Source organism: Gymnoscopelus braueri (genome assembly GCF_963280865.1).
Source record: "Gymnoscopelus braueri genome assembly, chromosome: 4".
Lineage (NCBI taxonomy): Eukaryota > Metazoa > Chordata > Actinopteri > Myctophiformes > Myctophidae > Gymnoscopelus > Gymnoscopelus braueri.
Genome location: NC_137605.1, coordinates 34,362,032 through 34,389,143, shown reverse-complemented (window position 1 = coordinate 34,389,143; position 27,112 = coordinate 34,362,032). Strand labels below are relative to the sequence as shown.

The window sequence follows — 27,112 nt, the reverse complement described above, 5'->3', positions numbered from 1 at the left end:
GTCTGAAAATTACTTTAACATTTACAATCTGGTCTTTAGTGCTTATTGTTAGTTAATTAAATTCAGAGGACTCGTTGTCCATTTGGTTACATTTATACACTCTTCGGAGCTACACCAAAACTGATAGTGAACGTAATGACGTCACCGTCTACCCCCCCACCCACTAATCTCCCTCCACTTTTTCCCTCATGTCGGTGCGCTTGCCACACACACACACACACACACACACACACACACACACACACACACACACACACTAAATTAGATACAAATGGTCTTGTGAGTCATGTGACAATGACCAACAAACAGGATTTTGATACCATTTACCTGTAATTGTCTTCAAAGATGTGTGGGCGGGGCCTATTTCTTACAAGAATACCATACTGTTTATCATGAACACAACATCCAGTCATACCCAATGGAATCGCATGTTGAGGGGCCTCTATGGAGCGCACCTCCAAAAGCCTGTTCACTTCTGCCCATAAGGTCCACCACTAACGCGAAGAAAAGTTGCACCATCTGCCGTACAAACTATATTTCCCCTGGCTGCCTCGTGTCCTGACAGCTGCACCCCACGACTGAGACAGCCCTGGGAAGGCAATAGCCTGGCGAAGATCTGCTCTCAGAGAGCACACGTTTTTAGTTGTGCCTGCAGTGCGTTCATTGGCCACAGTTCCATTTCCATGGAAACGGTGTCACCGGCATGCACAGAAACACCCCAGAAGTTGATTGAAGCCAAATGCTTACTACTGGCATACTAGAAACCCCCGCAGCCCCCACAGTGCGCGGGGGAGGGTCTGGCGGTTTAAAACAGACATATCTTTCTTCAAGTTTGTCAGTGTAATCTTTGTGCAGCTCTGCCTGTCGTCCTTTGTTCTTTCTGACATTGGCATAGAAATCGTACAACATTTCATTGACCTGCATCTTTGGCACTGTTTGAAAATGTTTTTCCTTTTCCCTGAACCCAATCATCAAAGCATTTGATGGCCCATTCTGTTTGCTTAATGGTTTTTGTTTAGTTTTTACAGAGTTCATCAACTATTGCATAGTTCCCACACCAACTAGTGTTGAAATCTGTTTAAATCTTGGTGTAACATGTATATGTATAATAATGAATGTTAGTCCCCATTAGCGTATTTGTCACAGTACATTTGCACATAAGTGAAATGTGTCCTGGGCATTTAACCCATTCTAACTGTTATGAGCAGTGCCATTAATATGGCGCCCAGGGAGCAGTTAGGCGTGAAGTGTTTTTCTCACAGACGCTTTGACACATTGACTGGGTGGGCCAGGGGGCAAACCGGTGACCGTCTGATTATCAAATGGTGTCTACCCACTCAGATATGCACAGTATTACTATATGTTAATGTGCTGTTCACATTAATGATGAGCCTTATGATGTTGAAAATGCCACCATTGAATCCTGGAAATGATATGTAGTCGGGTTCTGCCAGCTTTAGTGAACTTGGTGATAAGTGAAATTGTTCATTAAGAGTAACAGTATTTCATGAACACCTCATACTTCACATTGCTCAAATAGAAATATGCAGTCAAGCAGATTATGTGATGTCATCCAGGTTACTTTAAATCAAAAGTCTTGGGTGAATACACTGCACCCCCCATCCCCCCTGCCAGTTATTATCCGTTTTAAAATAGCCTTTTCCTCTCCTATAACGGCACACTCCTTGTACAAGTTATTACATTAATTAAGATATAGACTTGCATGATTCATTTCAGAAATTAACTCCGGCTTATTGATATATTTATACAGTACAGTCTATACTGTATGTCAGCCAGACTTCTATAGATTGAGCAACCAGAGGTCCTCTCATTCAGAATACTTTAATTGAAACTCTTGGCAGAGATGACTACCACAACCAGACATGGTGAGGTTCGAGACCTTTCAGTCAACCGTGACCACTTAGCCTGATGAGTCTAAATGACTTTAACATCCTACCCCACGAAGACTTGGCCAATGGATGTCAGTTTAGCATCTCAACTCGGCCAATAGGCTACTTAGCCCAATTTTGACCCTAGAGTAATGATGATGTAGAGTTTAACTTTTCAATCAGTCTCTATTCATGGGCATCCAAGCAGGGGGAAGAAAGAGGTCCTGATTCAGGGCTTCAGAGATTACATCTCAATCTACATCTGGAAATGAGCGTTACCGTTTTTCTTATTTCAACGTTACTCATTTTACTTATTAGCACACTGATCAGGGAGGATTTACAAGTAAAACCATAAGGGATAAGTGCTAAAGATAGGAAGGCGGATAGAAATCGCCCTTCTTCCTGGCTTTCTAAATTATAGTTCAAGATGCAAAATGGGCCACAGGCCTTCATTTGGTGTGTCCCCACATGAGAGGAGACCATTATTAAGTACCATATTAATAGTTATATTAACAGTCATGTGTACTGTAGATGACAGGGTAGCAGACTATTGATTGATGATTGAATACTTTATTAACAGTTTGCAAAGACAAGCACAGGGAAGTTCAATACAAGGTTTGTTAAGAGGATTTTAAACCCAAGAAAGCACTATGGCTTGTTTCCATTGGGGTAATTGTTTCTCAATTCATCGAAACATTTAATGACAGATTAATGACAGATACAACACTATGCAAATACATCATATAAACGCGTGGAAATCGGAGAAAAAAAATATGTACAGTAAACAGTTTGGGGGGGGGGGGGTACTTTTTACAGGGGCCAGTTCCGAAGATTCGGAACTGCTCTAAAAGTAAGTGCTTTTATAGCGATTTTGCGATTTAGAGTAAGGATTCACACTTTTTTATGACTGTTGGTAGGGCATTCCACATTTTGGTGGCATAGCAGCAGAACAAATGTAACCCAAATCTGTGATTTGTGGAACTCCCTCTGGTGTTGTGTTTGTGGATGTCTTTAACATTTTTGAAGTACTTTGAAAGGTATATGGGTGTCTTTGTGGTGTAGTGTTGACCAGGCCCAACAAGATACTGCCTGGCCAGTTTGTTTTGGGATGTCTGGAGCCTTGTTTTTAAGGCCTTTGTGGTGCTATGGTACCATGAGGTGCATGCGTAGTCGAGGTGCATTGCATGAGTGCTATTGCACTCATAGGGTGGCAGTGGCTCATGGTTAGAGTGGCCGGATGGGAACTGCGAGGTTCCCAGTTTGATCCCAGGCTCCCCCAGAGTTAGTGTCGAAGTGTCCTTGAGCAAGACACTGAACCCCAATTGCTCCCGATGAGCAGGTTGGTGCCTTGCATGGTTTCCTCCGTCATCTGTGTGTGTGTGTGAATGGGTGAATGTAATGCACTATCTATGTACTGTAATGCCTTTAAAATAAAAGCGCTATATAAATGCACCATTTACTATATAAATGCACCATTTATTGCCATATTTCCACCTGAATAGGTTTTAGAATCTCCCTAGTACCTTTTCTAGTCACTTTCAGTCGGGAAGTTGAGTGTAAATATAATAGGAAGTAGATCTCACTAGGATTTGAAGTCACTTTGAATATACATTCAAAATCTGACAGACTACACATGATTACCACATTATTCAAATTCTGGTTGAAAACAGACTGCTTTGCAGTCAGTTTTGAATCAGAGCCGCCTCCACAGAATATGAAGTTAAATAGGACTTTTCTCGCAATTTACAGATTGTAACTTGTATAGTGTTATTATTATGCTGGTTTCTTAAATTATAGGTTTGGAGCCATAATGGATCATGGGCCTAGTTCTCGTCGGTTCCCACATGGCCAGAACACCAGAGGTTTTCTTTTTAATGATCTTGGGTCCCAAGACAAAACACTAAATTTCTTGTTTCAGTCCCCAGCTGAAAAAGTTTAATAGCCCCAGACATATATATTTTCTCCCAAATCCTCTCTGTATTATTTAGAGCTGGGAGAGTGGTGGTGTTTGAGCTTAACCTGTAACCACAGAATGACTTAAAAAAAAAAGTCACGGCACACTAATAGGTCAAAGCCTGATGTAATCTTAATGGAAAACAGACGAGACTAAATGAATGAAGAGAAACAGATGGATAGGGCTAGATTAAGTGTGACTGACCACAAACAGGGGACGAGAGAGAGCAAAAGAGAGAATATGATTGAAAAAGGTATAAGATAGTAAAAGAGAAAGGTAAAGGAATAAGAGAGGAACACAAAGGCATTAGACAGTGAGCAAGTGAAGGAGTGAGAGAATGAGAGCATGACAACAGAAAAGTAAACAAATGGAAAAAAAAGTCCATAAATTGTGAAAGAAAACAAGACTGTTACGATAAAGAAAGAGTGAGAGACAGCGGAGGAGAAAGACAAAAAATGTTAAAGGAGGGAAATTCAGATGAAGGAGGAGAGGAGGAGAAAATTACAAGTCGAGAGTTAGACGTGACAACAAGAGAGGCGACAGAAAGAGACGGAAAAAGCTTGCGAGAAAAAGAATGAGAGACGCAGACATATGACAAGGTACCCAGCCGTTCAGAGTAGGGAAGGTATCCATTCGCTGACCGCAACCTCCAGACCTTATGAAGTGTGACCGTCTAGTGGTCAGACTGGACCTGAAGATTTTCCGCTGTTGCAAAACACTTCCTGCCTGCTGTTTTCATGTAATTTGACCGCCCAGCGTTCGCTCCTCTGCTAAAAGGGGAAAACCACTCACTTTTATTTTGAAAATATTATTGCTGTGCCTATAGATTAGAGGCTTTCTTGGCTTCTGTGGATTAGATTTTCCAGTCATGTTATCAAATAATGATGTTGGAGGTCCAACATATGCGTCTTGCGAGTGGTTTTCCATTGTGGAAGTGCGGGCACGAATGACGATGAGGTCTTTATTGACATCCGAGGAAGTGTCTTTGTTGCTTTTGTGGGGTCCTTTGGGTGCTACACTATGACGTTGTGATCAATGAGAGTTTGCCCAGGCAGTGATTGCTGATAGAGCTGTTAATTAACGTTAATTGATCGAAATTAATATATGCTGTGTTAAGTCACGCATCTTGTGTTTAATAACACTAACATACTGAGCTTTGAAGCCATCTCATGTGTCATGAAAGCTGATCAGGAAAAAGGTGTGAAAGAAATGTATTTATACATATTTACAGTAATAATATTATAGTACAAAATATGCCAAAGCAAACACTCCTTGATTTCTTCACTCCTAAATCTTTGAGACCTATTGGAATACTATTAAATTTAGCCTGGCTCTGCTCATTCCTATCCCATTCACAAACTCTGCCGGGTCAGATTTCTGCTCCTTGTCTGCCAGAGAGCTGTCTGTGGTCACTGTGGTATTGCCATGGGGAATGAGTCATGTCTGGTGGTTATTATAGGCCTGCGTTTGGCTCCCCTCCCATCTCTCACTCCCTCTAGTGGCACGAGACAGTATTATACTGTATGTCCGTTTTGTTTAGTTTTTTGACCATTATCCTGGCAAATTGACTACAATCTTATTGTACTGTAACTAAGTTGATTATCAGCCAATTAGAATGAGGACACATTCTTAACCGACTAACAACAAAATATCATTGAATCCAGCTAATTTCATTTTAATAGATAAGTGTACTATGAACACATTCATTGGTATGCAAGTTGGCCAAGTATACCATTTTTTTAATGTTTTTTTTTTTTTACAGAGAAAGGTGATCACAAGACATTTATATTCAGCTAGGCTGGTTGGCAAAGAATACATTCTTATGAGGCATGAGCATGAGGATCGTATTACACACAGACATTTTTAAACATGCAAACACACCAAGGGGTTCTCCAATACAAAATACTAATTTACTCTGTGCCATTTAGTACCTCCAGCCTTGTTAGGTACTGGGTGCCTTGCTCTAAGTCTAAGGAACTTGGATAGTTAAGACTGCTCAACAACTTCTTCTGTTCAGGTGTAATGACACAACCTTTCATCTAAACGCAATACTCAAATCTATTCTTGTCTATAAGTTCCTATTTAATTTTTTTAAGTGTCTCACTGTTTATGTCTGTCTCTATGTCTTTCTCTCTCCAATTCTCTCTCTATTGCTCTCTTTCTTTCTCAGAGTAATAGCCATTTCCTGATGTTCAGATTGAGAGAGAACATGTGTGTCTTCTGTGTGTGTGTGTGTGTGTGTGTGTGTGTGTGTGTGTGTGTGTGTGTGTGTGTGTGTGTGTGTGTGTGTGTGTGTGTGTGTGTGTGTGTGTGTGTGTGTGTGTGTGTGTGTGTGTGTGTGTGTGTGTGTGTGTGTGTGTGTGTGTGTGTGTGTGTGTGTGTGTGATGGCTTTACCATGTGGAGAGTCCCACTCTGGGACTGAATGAAGACGGATATGAGAGAACCTGTCAGGTCTGGTCTGGGCTACTGTCGAAAACCCACCTCCGATTACAGCCTCCTCCTCCTCTTGATCGTCCTCCTGTCCATCTTCATCTCCCTTTATGTCCTTTCTCCTCCTCCTCCTCTTCCAACTCTCCTCGATCATTTCGTTACAATAATGAAAAGTGAATGACCTTCCCAATTAGCACAGCGGAAGAACGCTATATATTTTGGCTCATGTTTGACTGATGTTAACTTTTTTTGAAAGTAAAAGTTTATTTTACTGGCAAAACCACTGTATGAGGTTAAGAAGTGTGTTCAGAATGTGTTCCCTATGGAAGGCAATGTCTGCACCAATGTGTGTACTTTTTAACCTCATGTGATGCATTATAAAACATAAATGAGGGCTTTCAACTCTCACTGAGTGGTGTCCCAGATCATTCTTTTTTTCCGCAGACAGTGACTCTCTCAGTTTACAGAAGAATTTGAGGATGATGTAAACAGTATAATGGGAGCTGCAAATGTCAGTTAAATTCGCTCCTCTGGGAGAAATACTAACTCTCATACTAATCCTTGTGAATAACCTTGGTGTCTATTGCCCTTATCAGACTGGAAATATGTAACGTTGTTGGACTAACTGTTCCGCCCAAGGTAACAAGTCTGGCTGATTTTCTCAGCCAAGAAGTGCAACCTCAGACATAAAGTTTAAAATGGGGCCCACACATTCTTTCACTTTGTCATTTTGGTCATTTATTTTCTTTATTTGAGTGATTTGGGGTTCTTGTATTAGTTTAAAATTTCCAAGCACTTGTCACATTGTGATGAGAGTTTCTGCATTAGCACAAATTGAATGAAAAATAGCCTCTTAACATTGTTACCATAATTAATCTAAACTAAAGTGGCTAGCGGTGGCCCTCGGATGGAAAGGGTATGTTAACAAAGCTAACATTTTCATGTTAGACAATTATAGAAAGCTTAATTTCTCAATGTCAATGCCATTGCCATTGTTATCATTAAAATACAAAGGTAACATTGTAATGGAATTTGTTTTGTTTTGATTTATTATAATAATTTTCTTCAACCTCAGGGACAATACTTGTTCTGAGCCTTGAACCCTGGGCTTTGAGACACCTCAGATGCTTGCCAGTCCTCATCATCACAAACAGTCTGTTACTGGGGTGGTGTTTGTCCTTCATAATCTTTGCCCTGCTGTCTTATGCATCCTATAGGATGCAAAATTAAACGCTCAGAAAAATCATATCACAGACCTTTAAATTGATTGTGAAATTGTCCTCCATCATACACTGGGATCAATTCGCTTTTGTCGAGCTGTTTATCCGGTACCACTTAAACCCCCTGTACTCAGTAAAAACAGACCTGTGAAGAGCATAGTTGGTATACGCTCTATTTTCACTCTACAACAAATCTCTTCGCCAAAAATAGCAGATCTACAAGCGCACAACGTGTTGTGAGCTATCGGGATTCTTTTTGCCACAATAATCATGATTTGCCACAATAATCGAATTTTCATTTTATTGTCCATCCTTACCGACTGCACCACCTTCACAGATCCTGGGTAGAGCTACTGTATTCCCATACGCATACAGAGATGGCTGCTGTCAGAATGCTCTGGGAGGTACTTAGCAGAGTTGAAGGATTTCAGAACCTTCTCGGAGACCTTGAACTTCCTCAACTGCCCAAGGTCGTACAGGCTGTTTGTCTGGCCTTCTTTGCCACAGTCTCTGTGTGCATTCTCCAAGTCAGGTAGTTTTTGAGCTATTAAACATTAACATTACCTTGAGATTAATTTAATTTTGGTGAAATGTTGTTCAACTTGCATTCAGTTAGATCAATCTCCTATTCATTGTCAAATTAATAACAACACAACACAGACTAGATGTTCTGTAAAGCACTTTGTAAACTCTTTAAAAGGTGCTTTCAAATACATGTATTATTATTATTATTATTATTATAGAGGATATGTGGGAGTCGGACACAGTAGACTGTACCCAGACATGAATAAGATACCCCAGATTACAGCAATAAATGCTTAAGGGAGGCCTCAGATGGAATAATATCGTTCTTTTTTGTCAAGCAGGTGAACTTTTCAACCGGGGTGAAATAAACCAAGTCCACTTTACAGCAATCTAAACCCCAATCCAAACTTTAATGCCTAACTATAAAATTACATTTAGTCTGTCATACACGCACGCACGCACGCACGCACGTACACACGTACACACGTACACACACACACGTACCCAGTGGTTGTGCAGCTGTGCTGTGTGTGTGTGTGTGATAATGAGATAATCCTAGGAGGGAATCATCTGGAGTGCGTTATATCGTCTCCTTGGCAACCGTCCACTGGTCTAAAATAGGAGTGTTTGGTGGCAGTCAGCTGCAGCATGATGTCATCCTGTATATTTCCTCAAATTAACCACTTAAACCCCAACGTTGGTTGACCGGAGTCCCGCAGGGCTCAATACTAGTGTCTTTTCTGTTTTTGCTCGACATTAAATATCTTCGCTGAAAATAGCCGATCTACAATGCGTTGCGAGCTTGTAGATCGGCTATTTTCGGCGAGAGTTTTCCCCAGATTTCAGATGCTGGTGTTTAAAGGGTTAATAAGGAAAGAAAAAAGCTATTTGACGACATGTGTATAACGCTGCTGTTGTCCAGAAATCTTGTATTTCCATATTTATACTTATGTTTTTTCGTTTAATGTCCTACTTCATCATACTACCTAAAATAGCTAATCTACAGACTCACAACGTGCCGCATCGTGACACGTTGTGAGCTTGTAGATCGGCAATGTTTTGCTACATTAGCATATTTTGTGTGAGAGTGAAAGTGGTTAAGTCTGTCTGTGTGTTCTATAAATATTGAACCAATGAAAAGTATTGACAAGAGCTTGTTACTAAATAATAACTACGTTGGATCCATTGAAACTCAGGTTATTTAATTTTTTCATTTCCTGATAAATAACGGTTTTAAACATAGATTTATGCCCGAATATTTATCTACACATTTGTCATAAACTGAGACACTTGTTTTTTTTTTAACCATATTGTCAGTATTCTTTAGAAACCTCACAGTATGCTGGTTCACATGGCAGTCCAGGTGTTTCAGGATTATTATGAGTTTTACTGAGCTACTGACTTCATAGTAACTGGGTGTTGCCCCCTGCTGTGGGTAGTATTACTTAGCTCTCCATCTGGACAGGTCAACTTTTACTGTACGCTCATAGTTTTACAGTGGAACTAGATTGAGTCACAATACTTTTGTTTATGTGTATCTCGGCTACATTGAAAATGAGGGCCTGACCCTCAACTGTTAGTACTCCGAGTTGAAATAAAGGTTATGATGATGATGATGATGACTTTTGTTTATGTACTTAAATAATAGCATTCAAAACATTGTTCCCATAGACCAGTGGTTTGAACCTTTTAATGTCAAGGACCCCTTGATTAATTGGTGTATTTAGCCACAGAATCCCATCTGAAAGTATTTTGTGCCAGGGACCCCCATACAAGATTGGTGTTGTTAAAATGTTTTGAAAACACATCTCCAAGCTCACAACGTGTGACATTGGGATGCTTTGTGAGCTAGATCCGCTATTTTCAAATATCAACACACGTTTTTCTGGGGACCCCCTGGTACCCCCTCGAGGACCCCTGGACCTCACTTTGAGAACCACGCCATATACATGGTGGCCATTTTGCTCTTGTACCGTAATTTATACTCAGGGAGTGGAAAGTTATATAGTTACTATACAGTATTATTTGCAGTGGCACTTCTTCGTACTTTGTATATTGTGCATTGTACATAGTTTGTTGCCTGTATGCCAGGTTAATTTGTATGCTGGAATAGTTCAGATGGGTCTGCTTTGTTTCCCAATAGCTTTATTAAAGCCTGCATCTGTGAATGTACAGTGTGTGTGTGTGGCGTGTGTGTGTGTGTGTGTGTGTGTGTGTGTGTGTGTGTGTGTGTGTGTGTGTGTGTGTGTGTGTGTGTGTGTGTGTGTGTGTGTGTGTGTGTGTGTGTGTGTGTGTGTGTGTGTGTGTGTGTGTGTGTGTGTGTGTGTGTGTGTGTGTGTGTGTGTGTGTGTGTGTGTGTCTCTGTGGTGTGGGATTTACTAGCCGGCTATAGTGGTTCTCAGGGGACAGCCCTCTCCAGCTGCTACTTTACAAGACTGCAACATCAAACAAACACACACACACACACACACACACACACACACACACACAGAGGGTTCCACTCTGCTCTGATACTCAACTTCTTTTTGCCATTTTCACCAAAACAACCGCCTCAGCTTTCTTTAATCCTCTTTCCACCAATATCATTCTCTCCCTCATACACACCCCTGGTTTCTTCACACTGTATTACGCCCCCTTGTTCTCATACAGAGGCCCGGACAAACAGCCTATTTTTCTATATGAAAAGCAGTCAAACGTAAAAGAATAGGAGCAGCAAGCTAAAATTAGTCTGGCTGCTATGATTGAAGGGTGGAGTTTTGGCTCTAAACAGATTGGTTCCCTAGCATCAGGCAAGCAAATACTAAGTGCAGTGTAGCGTATCACAGCGAGCAGAAACCTCTTATCTCCATATTCTAACTCTTTGTGTTTAGCAGATCGACAGATCTTGAGCTTGTCGATCTGCTACTTTTGCTATTTTTTTAATTAATTTTGCACATATGAGGTTTCCACCCGACAAAGACGATAGTTTGGTATACAGTACCTGGAATTCGACACTTTGATAACTTGTCCACCCTACACTGCATTTTTCATTCTCTTTCTCTCTCCCACACATACACTCTGTATGTGTCTGTCTGTCTGTCTGTCTGTCTGTCTCTCTGTCTGTCTGTCTATATCTCTCTGTGTCTTTCTATTTTTCTCTCTCTGTGGCAGCTATAGTGATGTGAGCTCCCTGGCATCTGAGGCAGCCAGCCATTACAGCATGGAACGTACTGGAGACAACCAGAAGCCTATGTTACGTAAGGGTTTGGCAAAAGCTACACACTTCTGTAGGGATGTGGTAAAAAGTAAACACACCTAAATAGAGCTTACTCAACTTCTGAATGAAAAATAGATTTATTTATGTATTATATTTCCTTTCTTTTTGTCTTTCTTTTTTTTCCCTCCAAAGTGATGAGACCTGCTTAAGACAGCAGCAGCATATTGCATCAACAAAACAATAAAACATATCGTATCATTAGTATCCTTCTATCTAACTATAAATTACTCAAATAGTGCGTGTGTGTGCGTGTGAGTTTGCGTATCTGTACTTGGTGCACACAATCGTCGATGACCCACGGGAGTGCAGTGCGTGGCGTGAAGTTGGTCGGATCATATGAGATCCGGTTGTCCAGAACCGCCGATACGATCTATATGCCCATATGGGCATAATAGGGACTGATGCCCATATATAGGTGTAATATACTGATGACATCAGGGATCTCCATATATGGGCATACAGTAAAAGGGATATGGACAGACAGTTACAGAGATCTCCATATGGGCATGAAAGGGACAGACAGACAGACAGACAGACAGACAGACAGACACAGATCTACACAGGCATAAAAGGGACACAGACTGACAAACGGGTACAGCAGGTTCTCTGACAATGGGTACTATGGGTACAACAGGTACTCCATAATCGGGTGGGGCATGCATTCTCAACTTGCATCATTCCCGAGTAGGCCAGTGCCCAACAAATATATCATATCAGTCTCTACAAAGTGCCATAGCTCAAGTGTATTGTGAAGAACCTGAGTGCCTTAAGCACTTGATGGGTGTCTCAGGCTCAGCACCCGCACCGTCCAAGGCTAACATATTCTCCTATACGTTTTCAATAGAGCATTTTCTGTTACTAGGTAATTAAACACATGCAATTTGGGTCCCACCTGTCTCAGTTGTAGGCCTATTCTCTTTTTTTCTCCCCACATGCTTCTACTCATGGCACCATCACTCGTAAATATGTAATGCAGTTCATAATGCCTCCCATTAAAGCTTGTAACACCAGCTGCATAATTACTCTCAACAACTGCCTCAAAGATATCAAGTGCTAGATGTCCAGAAAGGTTTGAATAATCAGTGAAAGTGTATCTGAAATAGTATCATTTGACCCTCCTAACTCCAGAAATGATATTCTAAATGATCGTTGTAATGTAGACAGTCCAGTAGACAGGTTCCAACAGGTTCAATGGCCAGAAACTAAGGGTATATATTTTAAAGAGAGTGGGCAGCCCATTTCCCTTTTTCTCACTCCCAGTGTGACAGAATAGTGGAAAAGCTGGGAGGGAGACAGACAAGGACTCGTGACTAAAAGTGACTGTGCTTTTGCCATTTGGATACCCACACTGTAGAACAACCTACCTGACAAGCTAGACTACCAATTAAATAATTCCCAAAACACACCTTTGCAGAGTTCCAAGTAAGTAAAGTAGTAAAGTAAAGTAAAGTAACATTTTTGCCCATTTGTTATACATATTTCTTTTCTACAAGCCTTTACTTGTGACTGTGTAGACACTCTTCTTTTACTGTAGGGTATTCATACCGTTTGTGTATGTGAATTTGTACATTTATAAATAGTTACATTTACCGCCTGCTGTGTGAAGTTAACTCATTGACTGCCAGAGTTAAAACCTCGTTCATAGCAGCCCTTGCCAGCGATTTTCGTTTTTTTTGTTTCGTTATTTTGTTATTTAATTCACATCTAGAAAGTCTACCTTGACACTTGAAACGTTTTGATCGTTCCACCACCAGAGAGCAGCACATACCAAGCTTGATCGCCTCTCGATCACACTCGCCCCCTCCCAGACCCACTCACACAGTGAAACACATGAACCGGAAGTGAAATGTCTCAGATTCTGTTATCCGCGAAAATTACTTTGTGATACCCAACGGGGATGACTGTTCGTCACCCAGACCATAGATTATAGGAGGGGAGGTCTCCGATCGCTTTTCATAGCGTGTGAAAAACCGTTTGTTTCCCTATTATGGTCGAAAATGACTGGGGGGAAAAATGTAAAACCGAAAACGGAACCCAAGTCATGGAACCGGATGCAGTGGTGGTTGAAGTAAGTGGAACCCGAAACTTAGCCTGATTCATAACAGAATAGCGTGATCAGAGCATAAAGATCAATAAAGACGTTAGATCGCATTAATGCGATCCTGGCGGCCAAGCGCGCTATTTATTAGATCGCGTTAATGCGATAATGGCGGCCAATGAGTTAAACAACAAAATAAAACCTAAATCAATAAAAACTAAATCACCTTATGTCCCTCACATGACATATTATGTCAATGATTACCAATTAAGTTTGGTAAATAGTAATCTATAATAAATCTTTCTAAAAAGTAACCCTCCCAAACACACATATCCATAATTTCTTAATAATAACTTATTTTGAAATTGTGTCTATAAGCCCAGTTTAGCCGAACTCATGCATAAAAGTAAGACTCTGGAAACTATTGGAACCAACCAACCAGGGCATAGCAGAGCAGAACACTCTGGCTCATATAACCAGCCACGGGAAATACATAGCTTCAGAAAAACATCATGCCTGGTAGGCAGTTATACTGGCTGGTACTGTAGATGGGGAAACGGGCAAGAGAGTGAGAGAGCTTGACTCTAAGTTTTAAAAAAGAGAGTGAGAGAGAGACAGACAGAGCGAGCGAGCGGTGGGCTGGTGAGTGAGTCCGGCAGCCAAATCATTCCTGCCACCTCATTAGTGGCGATGACATCACAGCTGATTTCTCCTTAGTCGGCTACTACCGCTGCACGACTTCACACAGTTCACAGAGAAGTAGAGCTATACCCAGTCCTAGAGTCTTTTATGAAAGAATCTGGGAGGCTACTTTGATGTTGCCAACAGCCCAGTAATAAGGAGGTCGGCTTTGCTCTGAAAGAGGCAGCCGCTTCCTGAAACAAAGCAATGCAGGTCGTTTTTGTTAGCAGTTCCTTAACCGCAATTCCATAATAATAATTATAACTCACATTTACATATTATATACAGTAGCGCCTTTCTGAATAGTTCAAAATCGCTTTACATGGGAAAGAAAAAGGAAGAATAAAATACATTATTTTCAAATGTTTTGTAAAAACAGTAAACATTTGAAAAGTACGCTCCTCTGAGCGCAGATCCCCGCCAGGCCGGGTTGCCTACCCAGGGCCCGCAAAATTTGACAGTCAATTGGAATGGAATCTGCAAAATCTGACTGCTACAGTACATCTTCTTTCACCGATTTGTGTGAGTTGTGTGAGGACTAGAAGCAAAAAGTGTGTTTTGAAGAAAACTGAAATGGCAGAAAATCTAGTCTGGCACAAATGGCCAGGGCCTACTGTATGTGTGGAGTAGTGTCATGATTCACGTGCCACCATGAGGCTGATAAGAAGAATTTGGAGTGGCGGTTATTTATTCACCTACTGGCAGTGTGTGTGCAATCATGGCAGTCCGATGCCGCGTTCTTGATTTGTGGCATTTTGTGCAAAACGGGCCGCCCACTCCTGCTAACTTTGAATGCCAATCGTAACCAGGTGTTCACTGGGGGGATGTGAGTGGTCAATGGACTGTACACCAGCTGCCACTGTTTTTATTCAAATTATTTACCAAACACTTAGCCATAAAGCTCTAAATTTGAACACACAAGCACAAGTGCGCCTGAATACTATATAGCAGGTTGCCTGTGAGTCTTGCTTTACCACTTGTGCCATATATGTACTGTATTAGAAGTATTTCAAAAACGTCCTAAACATGTTTCTTTGCTAATTGCTCTGGTATCCCTTCATTATATTCATCTCTGAGTTCCACATTTGCGAAAATGAAAGCTGATCAGATCAATAGACGTGTTGTTGGTTGACTAGGGTTCATGGCACTTACTGACCTTGCATTTTCTAAGTCGCTGTGGATGAGAGAGTCTGCTAAATGCCTTAATAAGTTAACAGTTTCAGTCAAAGAAATACAAATTCTTTCTGCATTTCTTTTTTCTCTTATTTTTTCCACAAATGAATGCTTTCAGCAGGATCTTTTCCTTCCATTGGAGAGTGCTGAAATGAATGGAAATAAAGTGTGGAGAAAGGTCCGGCTGCGTGACCTTACTTGACTATGTGACGTATGTGAGTACAAGACTAAACCTCATACAGGATCATCAGCAAACTCAGATACTAGATGGATATCTGCAATGACATCTTATGTCTAACTCAGCATTAATGGAGTGTGAACAGCAAAACGTTTGTCATACACTGTGTGATTCATACATTCCTAAGGTGAATGTCAGCTGCTGAGGTAGACTAGAATCAAAACAGTTGTCCACAATGATACACTGATGCTGTAGAAAAGAGCTAAGATCAGTTCAATATGTTGTGATGACAGTAGCGATTTGAAAGGAAAGCAAAGCTGGGACAAATTGCCTGTCTTGGAAAATCTTTGTGAAGGAAATGTGCATGAGGTAATATCCCGACCCTCAATAACAACTATTGATATGCCCTTGAGCAAGAAACTTAACCATACATTTCTCAAAGTGAAGCTGCTCGGTGGCCTGCAGCAGACTGTGAAGGTTCAGGTGTGAATAGTGACTGTATGATTGTGATGCATGGGCGGTACAATAAAAGAGCGGAACCCTTCCTTGGATTAATAAAAGTTAAAACAATATACTACTACTCGGAGAAACCACGGTATAAAAGAGGAAAATTAAAAAGCCATGGCTATCAGAGGAACCAGCAGATGTTCATCCCTTTATATCTTTTGTATTACCTCATAATGTTCACACAAGCGCTGCTCGAGTCGAACAAAGAAGAGGACAATGATCTGGCTTAGAGAGTGTGGCCCCAACGAGGACAGCTTGAAGACTAAAATCAGACAAATGAGATAAAAGTCACACAGACTTTAATTCTCCAGCATTTGTTTCATTATTTTACAATGTTCTGAGGGATGTCGAATCAAACAATGGCTTTTTTACTATGTGTTTGAACTCAGTGCACCACGAGCGTGTTTGTGAGAAACTCCATCATAAAACGGGATATGAACGGAAAAACTAAGAGAACGAGCACGGCTTCATCTGATGTCTTCCAGTTGTGTGACCTCCCTCTCCTTCTCCCAATCCTTAACTCTCTCTCTCTCTCTCTCTCTCTCTCAATATCTTTCTCTCTCTCGGTTTAATAAGGCAGCTGTAGAGTCTGGTTCTCTTGGGAAACAGTGTGGAGTGTGGCTGCTGGGCAGAGGACAGAAATTGGGGCTGGTTGAATTCGGAGTGGGGTCTGTGGACCGGGGCTCAATGGGGGGGGTTTGGGGGTGGAGGGAAGCAGGGGGGGTGTTTCGGTTTGGGGCCAACACTTCCGACCCTTTCCCCCATGCAATACACCACACGGCCTGGAGTCCTGACAGGCTGCCTCCTGCTCTCCCTCCGTCCATTCCATTCCCTCCCTCCCTCCCTCCCCCTCTCTCTCCTCCCTTGACTCCCTCCATCTCTCTACCCCCCTGTTTCCCTTTTCCTTCGCTTTACTTCTCTTCCACTTATTCCTATATTCTTCTCGGTTCTCTTCCTGCCCCCCCCCCCTCTTCTCCCCTCAGTGTGAGGACAGCAGACAGTTCTTTTTTTGGTAATGACCCTCTCCAGACGTCTGCTTGGTGGCATCATAACGAGCCCCTTTATCCCCTGATCCCCTCCCACTCTCACTTTCAGCACAGGGTGTACAAACGAGCATCCAAGGTCTACGATAAATAGCTAAGTTGATTATCCCTTGGAGTATCTCTCTCTCTCTCTCTCTATGTGTCGACTTCTCTTTCCCTTTCTCTGTCTTCTAGATGTCTGCTCTGTGGTACCGTATTGGGTCCAAACCTGCATCCGAGTTTTGACAGGTTCCTGACCCGCGCCAGAATGGTTCAGCTGGGCTGAGACTAGGGGGTTGTGTGTCTGCGTGCCTTTTCAAGTCTGTGTGTGCGTGTGTGTGCGCGCGTGTGTTTGAGTGCGTGCGTGCGTGCGTGTGTGTGCGCACGCATGTGTGTGTGCGTGGGTGTGTGCATGTGCGTGCGTGTGTGTGTGTGTGCGCGCGCGCGTGTGTGTGTGTGTGTGTGTGTGTGTGTGTGTGTGTGTGTGTGTGTGTGTGAGGCCAGGGACTGGCTAGGCTGTGGGGTGTTTTTCATCAGAATAATGAATACTACGTCTGAGCTAAGGGAAGGAAAGGATAGCAAGAGGAGGAGGAGAGCGAGAGAAGGAGAAAGGAGGGGTAATGACTATCAGATGGCGTTCTACTACCGGGCTTCTGCTGCCTCTTTAAAGGGGAACACCATTCAATTTAAGAATCCACATACTGTATATGCTACTAATACACCCTAGGATTTGGCCAATCAGTACACAGTAAAATCCTCAGAGTTCATTTAACTCTTGAGAGAGCGCAAATGTAAATCCTTATGGGTCCATTGATTACATTTGTACACTCTCAGAGTTACAAATGGATCAATTAACACTGAGGTGTAATGGGTACGCCCAGTCAGTATTCATCTGTGGATGTGAGTAGTTAAAAACCAGAACAAAAACGATCTATTTCATCTATGATGTCACCACAGTTCAGACGAAGACGTTTGTTAATGAACACGAAGGACCTTTGTTTGAATCCTAATCATCTTCATATACAGTAATATTTTTGATCAGTTTTAGCCATTATCTTCAATGGTGGTGCCTGAGGGTGTGGAACCTAAAGGCCTGTCCACACCAATGCAACTCCTTGCAACTGCCATTGGGGATAATGGTTGCAAGGAGTTGCGTCGCGAATCATTGGTGTGGAGTGACGGAGTCTGTGGACTGGCCTTTAACCCATTAAGACCGGGAACGCATCTGACTCACTTTAGGTTTCTTTGGCTATTAAAAAATTGCAGATATACAAGCTCATAGCACGGCACCAAGTGCTGCGCTATGAGCTTGTAGATCTGCTATTTTGGGAAAAAAACGTGAATATTTGTGCAAATCTTTGAATATAGCAAACATTTGTAACTCAAATCTTTGCTTCTGGGGGTCCCTGGAATAAAATATTTTACAAATGTTCGCTTTAAAAAAATATATGTTCAAAGATTTGCACACATTTTCCAAGATTTTTCAAAAAATAGCAGATCTACAAGTTCATAGTGCGGCACTCGGACCCGCGCTATGAGCTTGTATTTTGGAATAGCCAAAGAAATCTAAAATGACAGATGTGTTCCCGGATTGAATGGGTTAAGAGGACGTGGAATAAAAACGTACTTGATTCATACAGTAACTTAAAGTTAAAGTGCCGATTTTCTCACCTAAATGCTTTCGTCCCATTGTGAGGCGTATGTGGAAATTTGATATACTGTAACACTTCCCAATGCGTTATGTCTCAAAGGCGGTGGAAAAAAACATCAGTAACGTTAAGAACAATACTGTCGACTGTTGCTAACGATACAACAGACATGTCAGTCAGTTATACTGTAACAGTGTGTTCTCTATACAATATGTGGAATCTATATGGTTGATATTGTTCTACATTGTCAATTTCACATAAAGTGTGACTTTCTTTTTGTGGTCGTTTTTCCATTATCAAAAGCAGCTACAATTGGTGATTATGTTGATATAAATGTATCTATTATGTCTTGATAAAAGTTTTCAGCTGTTTGGTAGATGATGTCCGACATTGTTAATGTCTCCCTAGTACTCTCTGGAATCTTACCCACAGGTCTCAAACATGCCATTATGTTGAGAAGGAGTCATTTCCTTTTGAGAACTACATTCCTGGGAAGAATTTTTGAAATGGTTGTGTAACAACAATTACATGTATTGGTCACACAACAATTGTTTGATGTTTATCAGTTTGTTTTTAGAGTTAACCACAGTACAGCAACTGCCCCGGTCAGAGTTGTTAATGATCACCCACACCACAGGGTGTCCGGATAGGACCATAATAACCAAAGACGTGTTTTTCTTTCTTTTCTTTCTTTTTTGTATGACAACAGAGGGTGAAGGTCAAGGACAATACGTTTCAGCCTCTGGCTATTGTCTACTTCCAGGTATATTCCTCTCCAGGCTTCAGTTCCCTTCCGTACAAAGCACTCTTGTTCCTGAAAGCTGTTAGCTTCTGGTCCTGCTGTTTATCCATGTACCATCCAATGACAAATCCCATGGGCACCAGTATGTTCATCCAATGCACACAAGCAAGTGCTACAAAGTTCACCATGGTTACCTACCCATAAAAACAACAGATGCAATGGCAAATTAATTTGTGTAGGATGTAAAATACTGCTCAAAGAAAATGGGACTGACTGGCTGTCTAAGGCCAGGACCCACCACATAGGGTGTCCGCTTAGAACTTAACCAGAGATGTCTGCACCGGACAATTCCAAGGATATACTCGTGACAAGCAGCAAAAGTTGAGGTATGGGTCTGGATGAGCCTGGTAGGTGTTGAGGAGATACTGTTGGTATCCTGTAGCATGCGGGAGATAAAGGCTTAGAGCTGGCAGAGTCTGTTGTGGTAGTGAGGTTAGAGTCCTGGAAATGACATATCCCAAAGGTGTGATGACCAAATCCTGAGATTGTGATTCTTTATATACAGTAAGGTCTGGCGGGGCTGTTCTGTCATCCCAATTATGTCACAATGAGTCAGTCTTATCCATGTATGGAGCTCCAAGGTCAGCCATGCCCGAATATAGAGTCCATGATGCTGATATTCTCCCACTTGGGGTGCATTCAGCAATACATTTCATATCAGTCCTACAGTTATGCTGTTGACAGTTATACATGTCCGTTTCTGCAAACTATCTCAATCCAATGAATGACCACATCCAAGGAGGAGGGAGGGAGAGGAGGAGAGAAAGCCTGTTTCACCCACCAATGCTGGGTACCAAAACCTGAACATGCTGATCAAGATGCATTGTCAGCATAATAACTCAATAAAGTTTTATGCTTGTATTTAATATCTCCAAGAATGCCTTTTATCATCTTAAATATATAGAATCAAATTAGATTCTGAAAAGCTGTTTCATGCTTTTATTTCCAGTAGATTTTATTTTTTATTTTATTTTATTTTATTATTAAATTAAAGGACGACTTCACCAAATTTCAGCCTATCTTCATATAATTGGTCCTCACTAATGCTCATAATAAAAATAATACAAATTGAAATGTTGTAAAAAATTAAAAATAAAACTGCCCAACGATGATGTCACTATAGGCAGGTGTCCATAGTAGATTTAGTTTTTTACCATTAATCATGAGCATTAGTCAGGATATGAAGATATGTTAAATGGGTGAAGTCGTCCTTTAACTCTAGCTTATTCACAATGCTGCAGCCAGAATGTTAACTAAAACCAAAAGGTTTGAACTCATCACCCCTCTTTTAGCTTCTCTTCACTAGCAGTGTCTGTCTCTGGTGTTTGTCTGGGGCTGATCTCGCAAAACGCTTGACCAATTAGCACAACATTTCTTGAACACACTACTAGTAGGCGTAGGAGGTACCTCCACGCTTCAGTATGTTTTATTATCCTACTACTATAATTGAAATGACCTCCAAAAGTACGTCCGGGGTTGCTCAGCACACGATCACTCCACTTGCCCCAAAACTTGCCACAGACTTGATCAGTGCTCTGATCAGTGGAGAATGGGAAAACATTTATTTTAGAATCAGTATGGTTTATTTGCCTTCTTTGCTTTTTATTTTGTAGCACATTGAGAGTCTACTATGCTTGTCGTATGGAATTTGCTATGTACAAATAGACTTGACTAAACTTGACGATGTGATGTGATGAATCTGTCATTGGCAAGGTTAATATTTTATGTAGTTTTATTCAAATTCTACTTGTAATTCAATGTAACTATTTCCTTTTCTAACAAAATGTTTAGGGAAACGGCAGCCATATGTGTAATTATGGAAATGGCAGAGTCTACATTATAGCCCAAGTCAAATGTTTTCTAGCCTGCAGGCAGCAATTCATAGAGAAAGGGATACTGTGTTAGACCAGCCACAGGCTCCTGGGAGATATGCAAATGACAGAGAGATCATGCTAATGCATGTCTATGAGTCTATAATGACGGACCACAGTGAGTGATCCTGGTTCGGAGAAACTCACCATCTTCGTGTGCATGAGCAAAAATACACTCAAATTCAGTTTTTATACACAATCAGGCATGAAACAGTTGGGTAACACTTTCTATGAAACCCATATCTAAATTATAATGTGTTATACCTTCATAATACATTGTAATGCATGCATATACTTTATAAGAGTGGCTAAGAGTTGCATTATAAGTATGGTTATTATAATACTTAATACGGTCAGGTATCATAATTGCTCTACCCTTTTTGCATAAAAGGTTATAATGTTATGAACATCAGGGTACTTTCAGCATAATTTGTGGAGAGTGTGGTTATGGTGTGCCATAACATTTCTATGACAGCTTATTGTCTGCTTCAACTAAATTAAGCGTGCATTTATTTCTATAATTTGTTTATAATTAGGTTAAACTAGTTTTTGTATTTCATTATTTTTTTTTGCGCTGTAGTCCAAGCCATCTAGGGTTGACATTCTGTTGTGCAGGTTGTGATTTATTATTGATAGTTCAAGATTGGACACAGAGGCCACAATATTACTAGACTCTATGTTTTTTTTAATTTAAACCTCGTTTAAAAATGAGCTATACAGAACCATGATAACCTTATAACCTTTCATGCAAAAAGAGTTGAGCAATTACAATTGTGATTCCTGACCTTATAAAGTATTATGATATACGTACTAATCTTAATGCCTTAAGACAATTGAAGGCTTATAGAAACTCTTATAACACGTTATGGCTGCTTTTTAATATACCTTATGAAGGTATCTATAATGCATTACAGATATGGCCTTAATAGAAAGTTACCCTAGTCGCTATATTTGAACTAGTCACATCAAAATTGAACATGACTAAAGCATTCAGAAGGTTTTTAAAGCTACTTTATTGCGGTTTGTGAATTGTATTTTATTCGTTTGAGTTAGGTTTGTTGTTGCTTTACCCATCAAGAGGCCACCATGAAACAGTGAATAGTGAAGTGATCTTCAACCTGGAAACTCATCAATGCAGACTGAAGAGTTAGGAGATGCCTCTGCGTGCCATTGATGCCTGCTGGTCTTTGTCATGTCCTGTCTTCTCACCAGGTGCCTGCAACAGGGTGGAAGTTCTGGAGGCGAGCGTATCCTTCTGTTCAGTGGCTCCATTTAGGAATGGAGGTTTGATCACCACCTGGCACCAGCCTGCTCCCCTATTTCACTTCTTCCCTCTCACCCTGACCACAAGCACTTCCTGTCTGTAATCAACCACGGTGACTGCCGTTGGCCTCCGTTCACACTGTCAGCACCCCAGAATAAACACTGAGATGAAGAGCGAGGGGATGGAGGGAGGATCAGGAGGGAGAGAGAGTAAGAGATATATAGACAGAGACAAGCATGCACAGAAAGAGAGTGGGGGGAGAGAATGAGAGAAATAGAGGGCGAGAGAGAGTCAGAATGATGAATGCTGACTGTAACATTGTGTAACTTGAACAGATTATTCATTGTGCTATTAGTTTTCAGCAGCAGCTTACTGCTGCCAACCTACACATGAGAAGCATACTGGCAATGGCAGCTCGGTTTAGGGGTTTCAATAATGTATTATTGAGGGTTAGAGAACTCATAGTTGAGTAGCACAGTGGCTCTGAATCTTCAACCACTGCACACGTAAGACAAGACAACATTCCAAGGTACGGCTAATTATCGGTTCTCTGAAATGCTCTTTGAGACCATGTATGTACATCAGAATATGGTGATGGACTAATGGAAAATGATTTGGCTCAATTGAGTTTTAGAAAGATCATAATTAGTCTGTAATATTTTGTTTGACAATGGTTTTTAACAATTTGTCAAACTTGCGCTTTCTCTAAGGCACACCAGTGAGTTTTAATAGTTCAGTGTAGGTAGAGATACAGTACATATACGTATGTGTACTGTTATTTCTTCCCCCACCTTTGCCAACAAGAGAAGTATCTGATTTCTCGTTAAACATGGCTTTCTGGTTCCAAATTATGTTGAAATAAAAACAATTCTACGATTTATGAGAGAGGAACCTGGTCGGTTCGGGGACAGGGAGTGCTTGTTTTGTTTCACTCAACATCCTGCATATGTGCAAATATAGAAAATTTAGGTGATAACCTATATTATGTCCACTGCTTGCCAACTCAGACGCACACTCTTCAACGCACAAGACCATTGGATGCTCTGCGTGGAACTAGCTCACCTGGCGTCTCGCTCAGGCATGCCTGACAAGATGGATAGATGGATGGATAGATAGTTTGATACATAGATAGATAGATGGATGACGTGTGATGCCATGGGATGCTCTGCACGCGCACTCACTCAAGTCTTCTATTCTCAGGTATTTATTAGAAGTTGACAGCAGTTTTTATTACTGTTCTTTAGTTTTCAGCTCTCTCCTTCCATGTCCTGTCTCCCACTGCCTCTCTCCCACTCTCTCCTTTCTTCCCTCCTTTGTGTACTCCCCTTACTGTCTTTTCCAATTCTTTCTGCACTTTGAGAGGAAGACAGATTGTTACAGGGAGTGTAAAGAGAGTACAGTAGCAGCTCCCTTAGTATAAACCCCTTTGACCATCCCGGCACAGATCAACCCCCACCCCTGCACCCTCTGTCACTAAGATCCCAGCCTGAGTCGTTCATCTAAATGAGATAGGCCAGTGAAATCAACACCAAACAGTTCCCAAACGGACTCAGCTATCCTCAGTGGTCATATGTTCCCCATAGAATATTTAATAGAGAAACAGATAGAGTTGAGGGCAACATTTCTGAGAAGCAAAATTTGGTTCCAGGAAGTTAAAAAGAAAAATGAATCATTCAAGATGTGAAACAGTTAAAAGCTCAAGTTCAATACATCTCAAGTTCAAGGCATGAAGCATATACTCACAGCAAATTATGCACAAAGTATATATTATATATGCTTAAAATGTATCTATACAACGAAAACAAAACACTTCACAAATCAACACAACAATTTGAAGTGCCAAAAACAGACCAGGAAAGTGGGGGAATGGGGTGGCTTCTCTGTGTGTTGCAGACGATCAGGTTGAGTTTCAGACCCCTCAACGTCACAACTTTTATAGATGCAACGCTTTGACCATGTCAAAAATATCCCTGGCTCCAGCCACAAGCCCTGCCCTAACATCCCACTGCAGCTGCCCGGCTTGAAACCTTCTGTCACGGGACCAACACAGCACACTGTGTGTGTGTGTGTGTGTGTGTGTGTGTGTGTGTGTGTGTGTGTGTGTGTGTGTGTGTGTGTGTGTGTGTGTGTGTGTGTGTGTGTGTGTGTGTGTGTGTGTGTGTGTGTGTGTGTGTGTGTGTGTGTGTGTGTGTGTGTGTGTGTGTGTGTGTGTGTGGGGAGGACTTTTCAAGACTCCCCCTAAACCTTTCTGCTTCTTGCTATAATGGGAAGGCCGAACAAAACATCATAACATTAGTCTCAATTGCTGCACAGTACAATCCTAAATATCAATTTAACTCCAAGAGTGTAAGAATTGTCCAGAAAGGGTCCAGAGTTAAATGAACACTCTGTGATTTGACTGTGGGCTCACTTCCCCTTTCTACATTACCAAGTCCCAGTCCTGTCTCTAGACTGCTCCATGTCTGGGCTGTCAAATAAGGCTGGAATGAAAAAAACGGTTAGCAGCCATGAAGCAAACATCTACCCTAAAACAGAAGTCATATCTTATTCCTTTGATCTGATGTTAAAATAACCAAAGCCTCATATGTATTACATGGATTGGATGTTTTCTTTTTTTTACAATACTGTCAAAGAGGGGCAGATAAACACACAAACAAAAGTGAATTTATACCGATACAGCCTCTGACACTACTACTGTGTGAATGCTTGACTGCTTGATGGTCATACAGTCATATTTATTTATATTTATTTATTTTGAAAATTCACTGGAGGATAAGCCCCTTAAGATGCAGCATCTCGTTTTCGAGGGGGTCCTCAACAATATTACATTGCTGTCGGGAAAATCTTTCCTCAACAAGTGAACTTCTGAGGATTCAAATTGATAACAATGTACTGTTGCAATTCCCGAGTGTATTGTACTTCATAGTCTTGAATCAACACAGCATATGGGATCCATGTGAAACTTGGATCAACAAAAATGAAAAACTCTCAAATAGGACACAAGTTTTCAAATGCACCAGCTGTCATTATGCAAGTTCAGTTTTAGGGTGGACTTCCCCTGAAACAAACTAGTGAGCGCTGAGCAGCCAAAACAACCTCCTGCCGATGGTTTGCCTCTTGCCTCCGGTCCCCCAAGCCAGCTTCTAGACAGCAGCCCTGGGACCCACACAGCTCAAAGGGAGGGGCAGAGAAGCCCCTAGGCCCTCCCACCAGCTATAAGACCAGAGGCATACGGAAACACTCAGACACCAGGCACACGTGGAACTGAGCAAAGAGAGCAAGAGGGAGAGATACACACTTAGACACAGAGAAAGAGAAAGTCACAGGCAGAAAATTGCCACTTGAAGCTACTAGACCTACAGTAGTATTTGTTGCATTTTGGATTGAGGCAAACAGACACAGACAGAAAGAAAGGATACACAGAGGTATACAGAACAGAGAATTAAACTGCCATTTCATTGTGCCATTATGACTTTATCTTGCTTTCTTCCAAAGGATTAACTGAAGGAGCAACTGGTCGTTGGAATTTGAATTGTCTGAACCACGAGAGGCACGAAGGGATTTGAACCTGCAACCAACCACCTGTGAAACAGTGAAACAGCAGCTTGTTGATGAACTTGACTACAGTAGTTAGGGATCAGCTCAAAGCTTAACCACTGAGTGAGGAAAGGTCAAATCTGTATCGTACAGGCATCATCGCTCTACACTGACTCACCTAGTTCAAGAGATTCAGCTTAGCTAGAGAAGGCAGTATCTGCATTGGACATCTTGAGTCAGAGCTTCGGCAAGGTCCTATCACAAACAGTGAACATTAGCAGCACATTTCCAAGATCAAGGGCTTCTCTTTGGAGGAAAGCCTGAAGACTTGCTGAGGCGATCTTGTCAGCAAAACATTGACTGTCGTTGCGTTGGAAATGACGTTTGCCATGCTCCGCACGGCACCTCCTGCAGGGCGCTATCTGTACGGCGACATCGCCCTGCTCTCCGAAGACGACGAGGAGAACGGGAGCGAGGGGTCGGGCTCGGAGGAGCGCACCACCAACACCTCCTCCTCTCACTCCGCCGCCTTCCGTCTGTCCTCCTCCTCGCCGTCTGCCTTTCACATCAAGGTGAACAGGAAGAGGAAGCTGTGTGGAGGAGGAGGAGGAGGTGGAGGTGGTGGAGGAGGAGGAGGTGGCGGGCGTCTGGGGCCCCCATCATTGCCCCCCGGAATGATGATTGGACCTAACGGGGAGATCCGTCAGCGGAACGCGGCCAATGCACGGGAGAGAGACCGCACCAACTCTGTCAACACAGCCTTCACAGCTCTGCGTACGCTCATCCCCACTGAGCCTGCTGACAGGTACAGAGCAGGATGTGATGGAGCAGCAACACGTTATCTTTTGTGATAGGCATTTAATCACTGTGTTGTTATGGAGTACACCTGTAGGCCTACTGATTATGAAAGGACCCTGGGTTCTTTTTTCACAAAGACTTATGCCTTAGAACTCAATTAAGGGGACAAACATGATAGTTCTGCGTCCCATTTTGAGTTCAACTCCATATATTTGTTTATAGATGGTGCATAATATATTATAGGTTATAATACATATATATGGTTATAAAATAATCCAGTACCTGAAGTTTGTGTTCTAAACATTCTAATTTGTGAT

The 27,112-nt window shown here is 41.6% G+C and overlaps 2 protein-coding genes across 2 annotated transcripts in view; one reads left to right on the top strand and one right to left on the bottom strand.

Moving 5' to 3' along the window:
• Nucleotides 1-19,276: 19,276 nt before the first annotated feature.
• LOC308084224 (NADH dehydrogenase [ubiquinone] 1 beta subcomplex subunit 1-like) lies at nucleotides 19,277-19,453 on the bottom strand (the record flags this gene model as incomplete). Its single annotated transcript, XM_080426772.1, has 1 exon — nucleotides 19,277-19,453. The coding sequence occupies one exon, from the start codon at nucleotides 19,451-19,453 to the stop codon at nucleotides 19,277-19,279; it is 177 nt and encodes a 58-aa protein (XP_080282898.1).
• A 6,279-nt stretch (nucleotides 19,454-25,732) lies between these two features.
• Nucleotides 25,733-27,112, top strand: part of LOC308083582 (basic helix-loop-helix transcription factor scleraxis-like) — a gene marked incomplete at its 3' end in the record, with an annotated part of 1,849 nt that continues 469 nt past the window's right edge. The window contains exon 1 of the mRNA XM_080425898.1: nucleotides 25,733-26,802. Coding sequence (XP_080282024.1) covers nucleotides 26,375-26,802 — 428 coding nt within the window. The 5' untranslated portion in view covers nucleotides 25,733-26,374. The remainder of the gene's footprint in view (nucleotides 26,803-27,112) is intronic.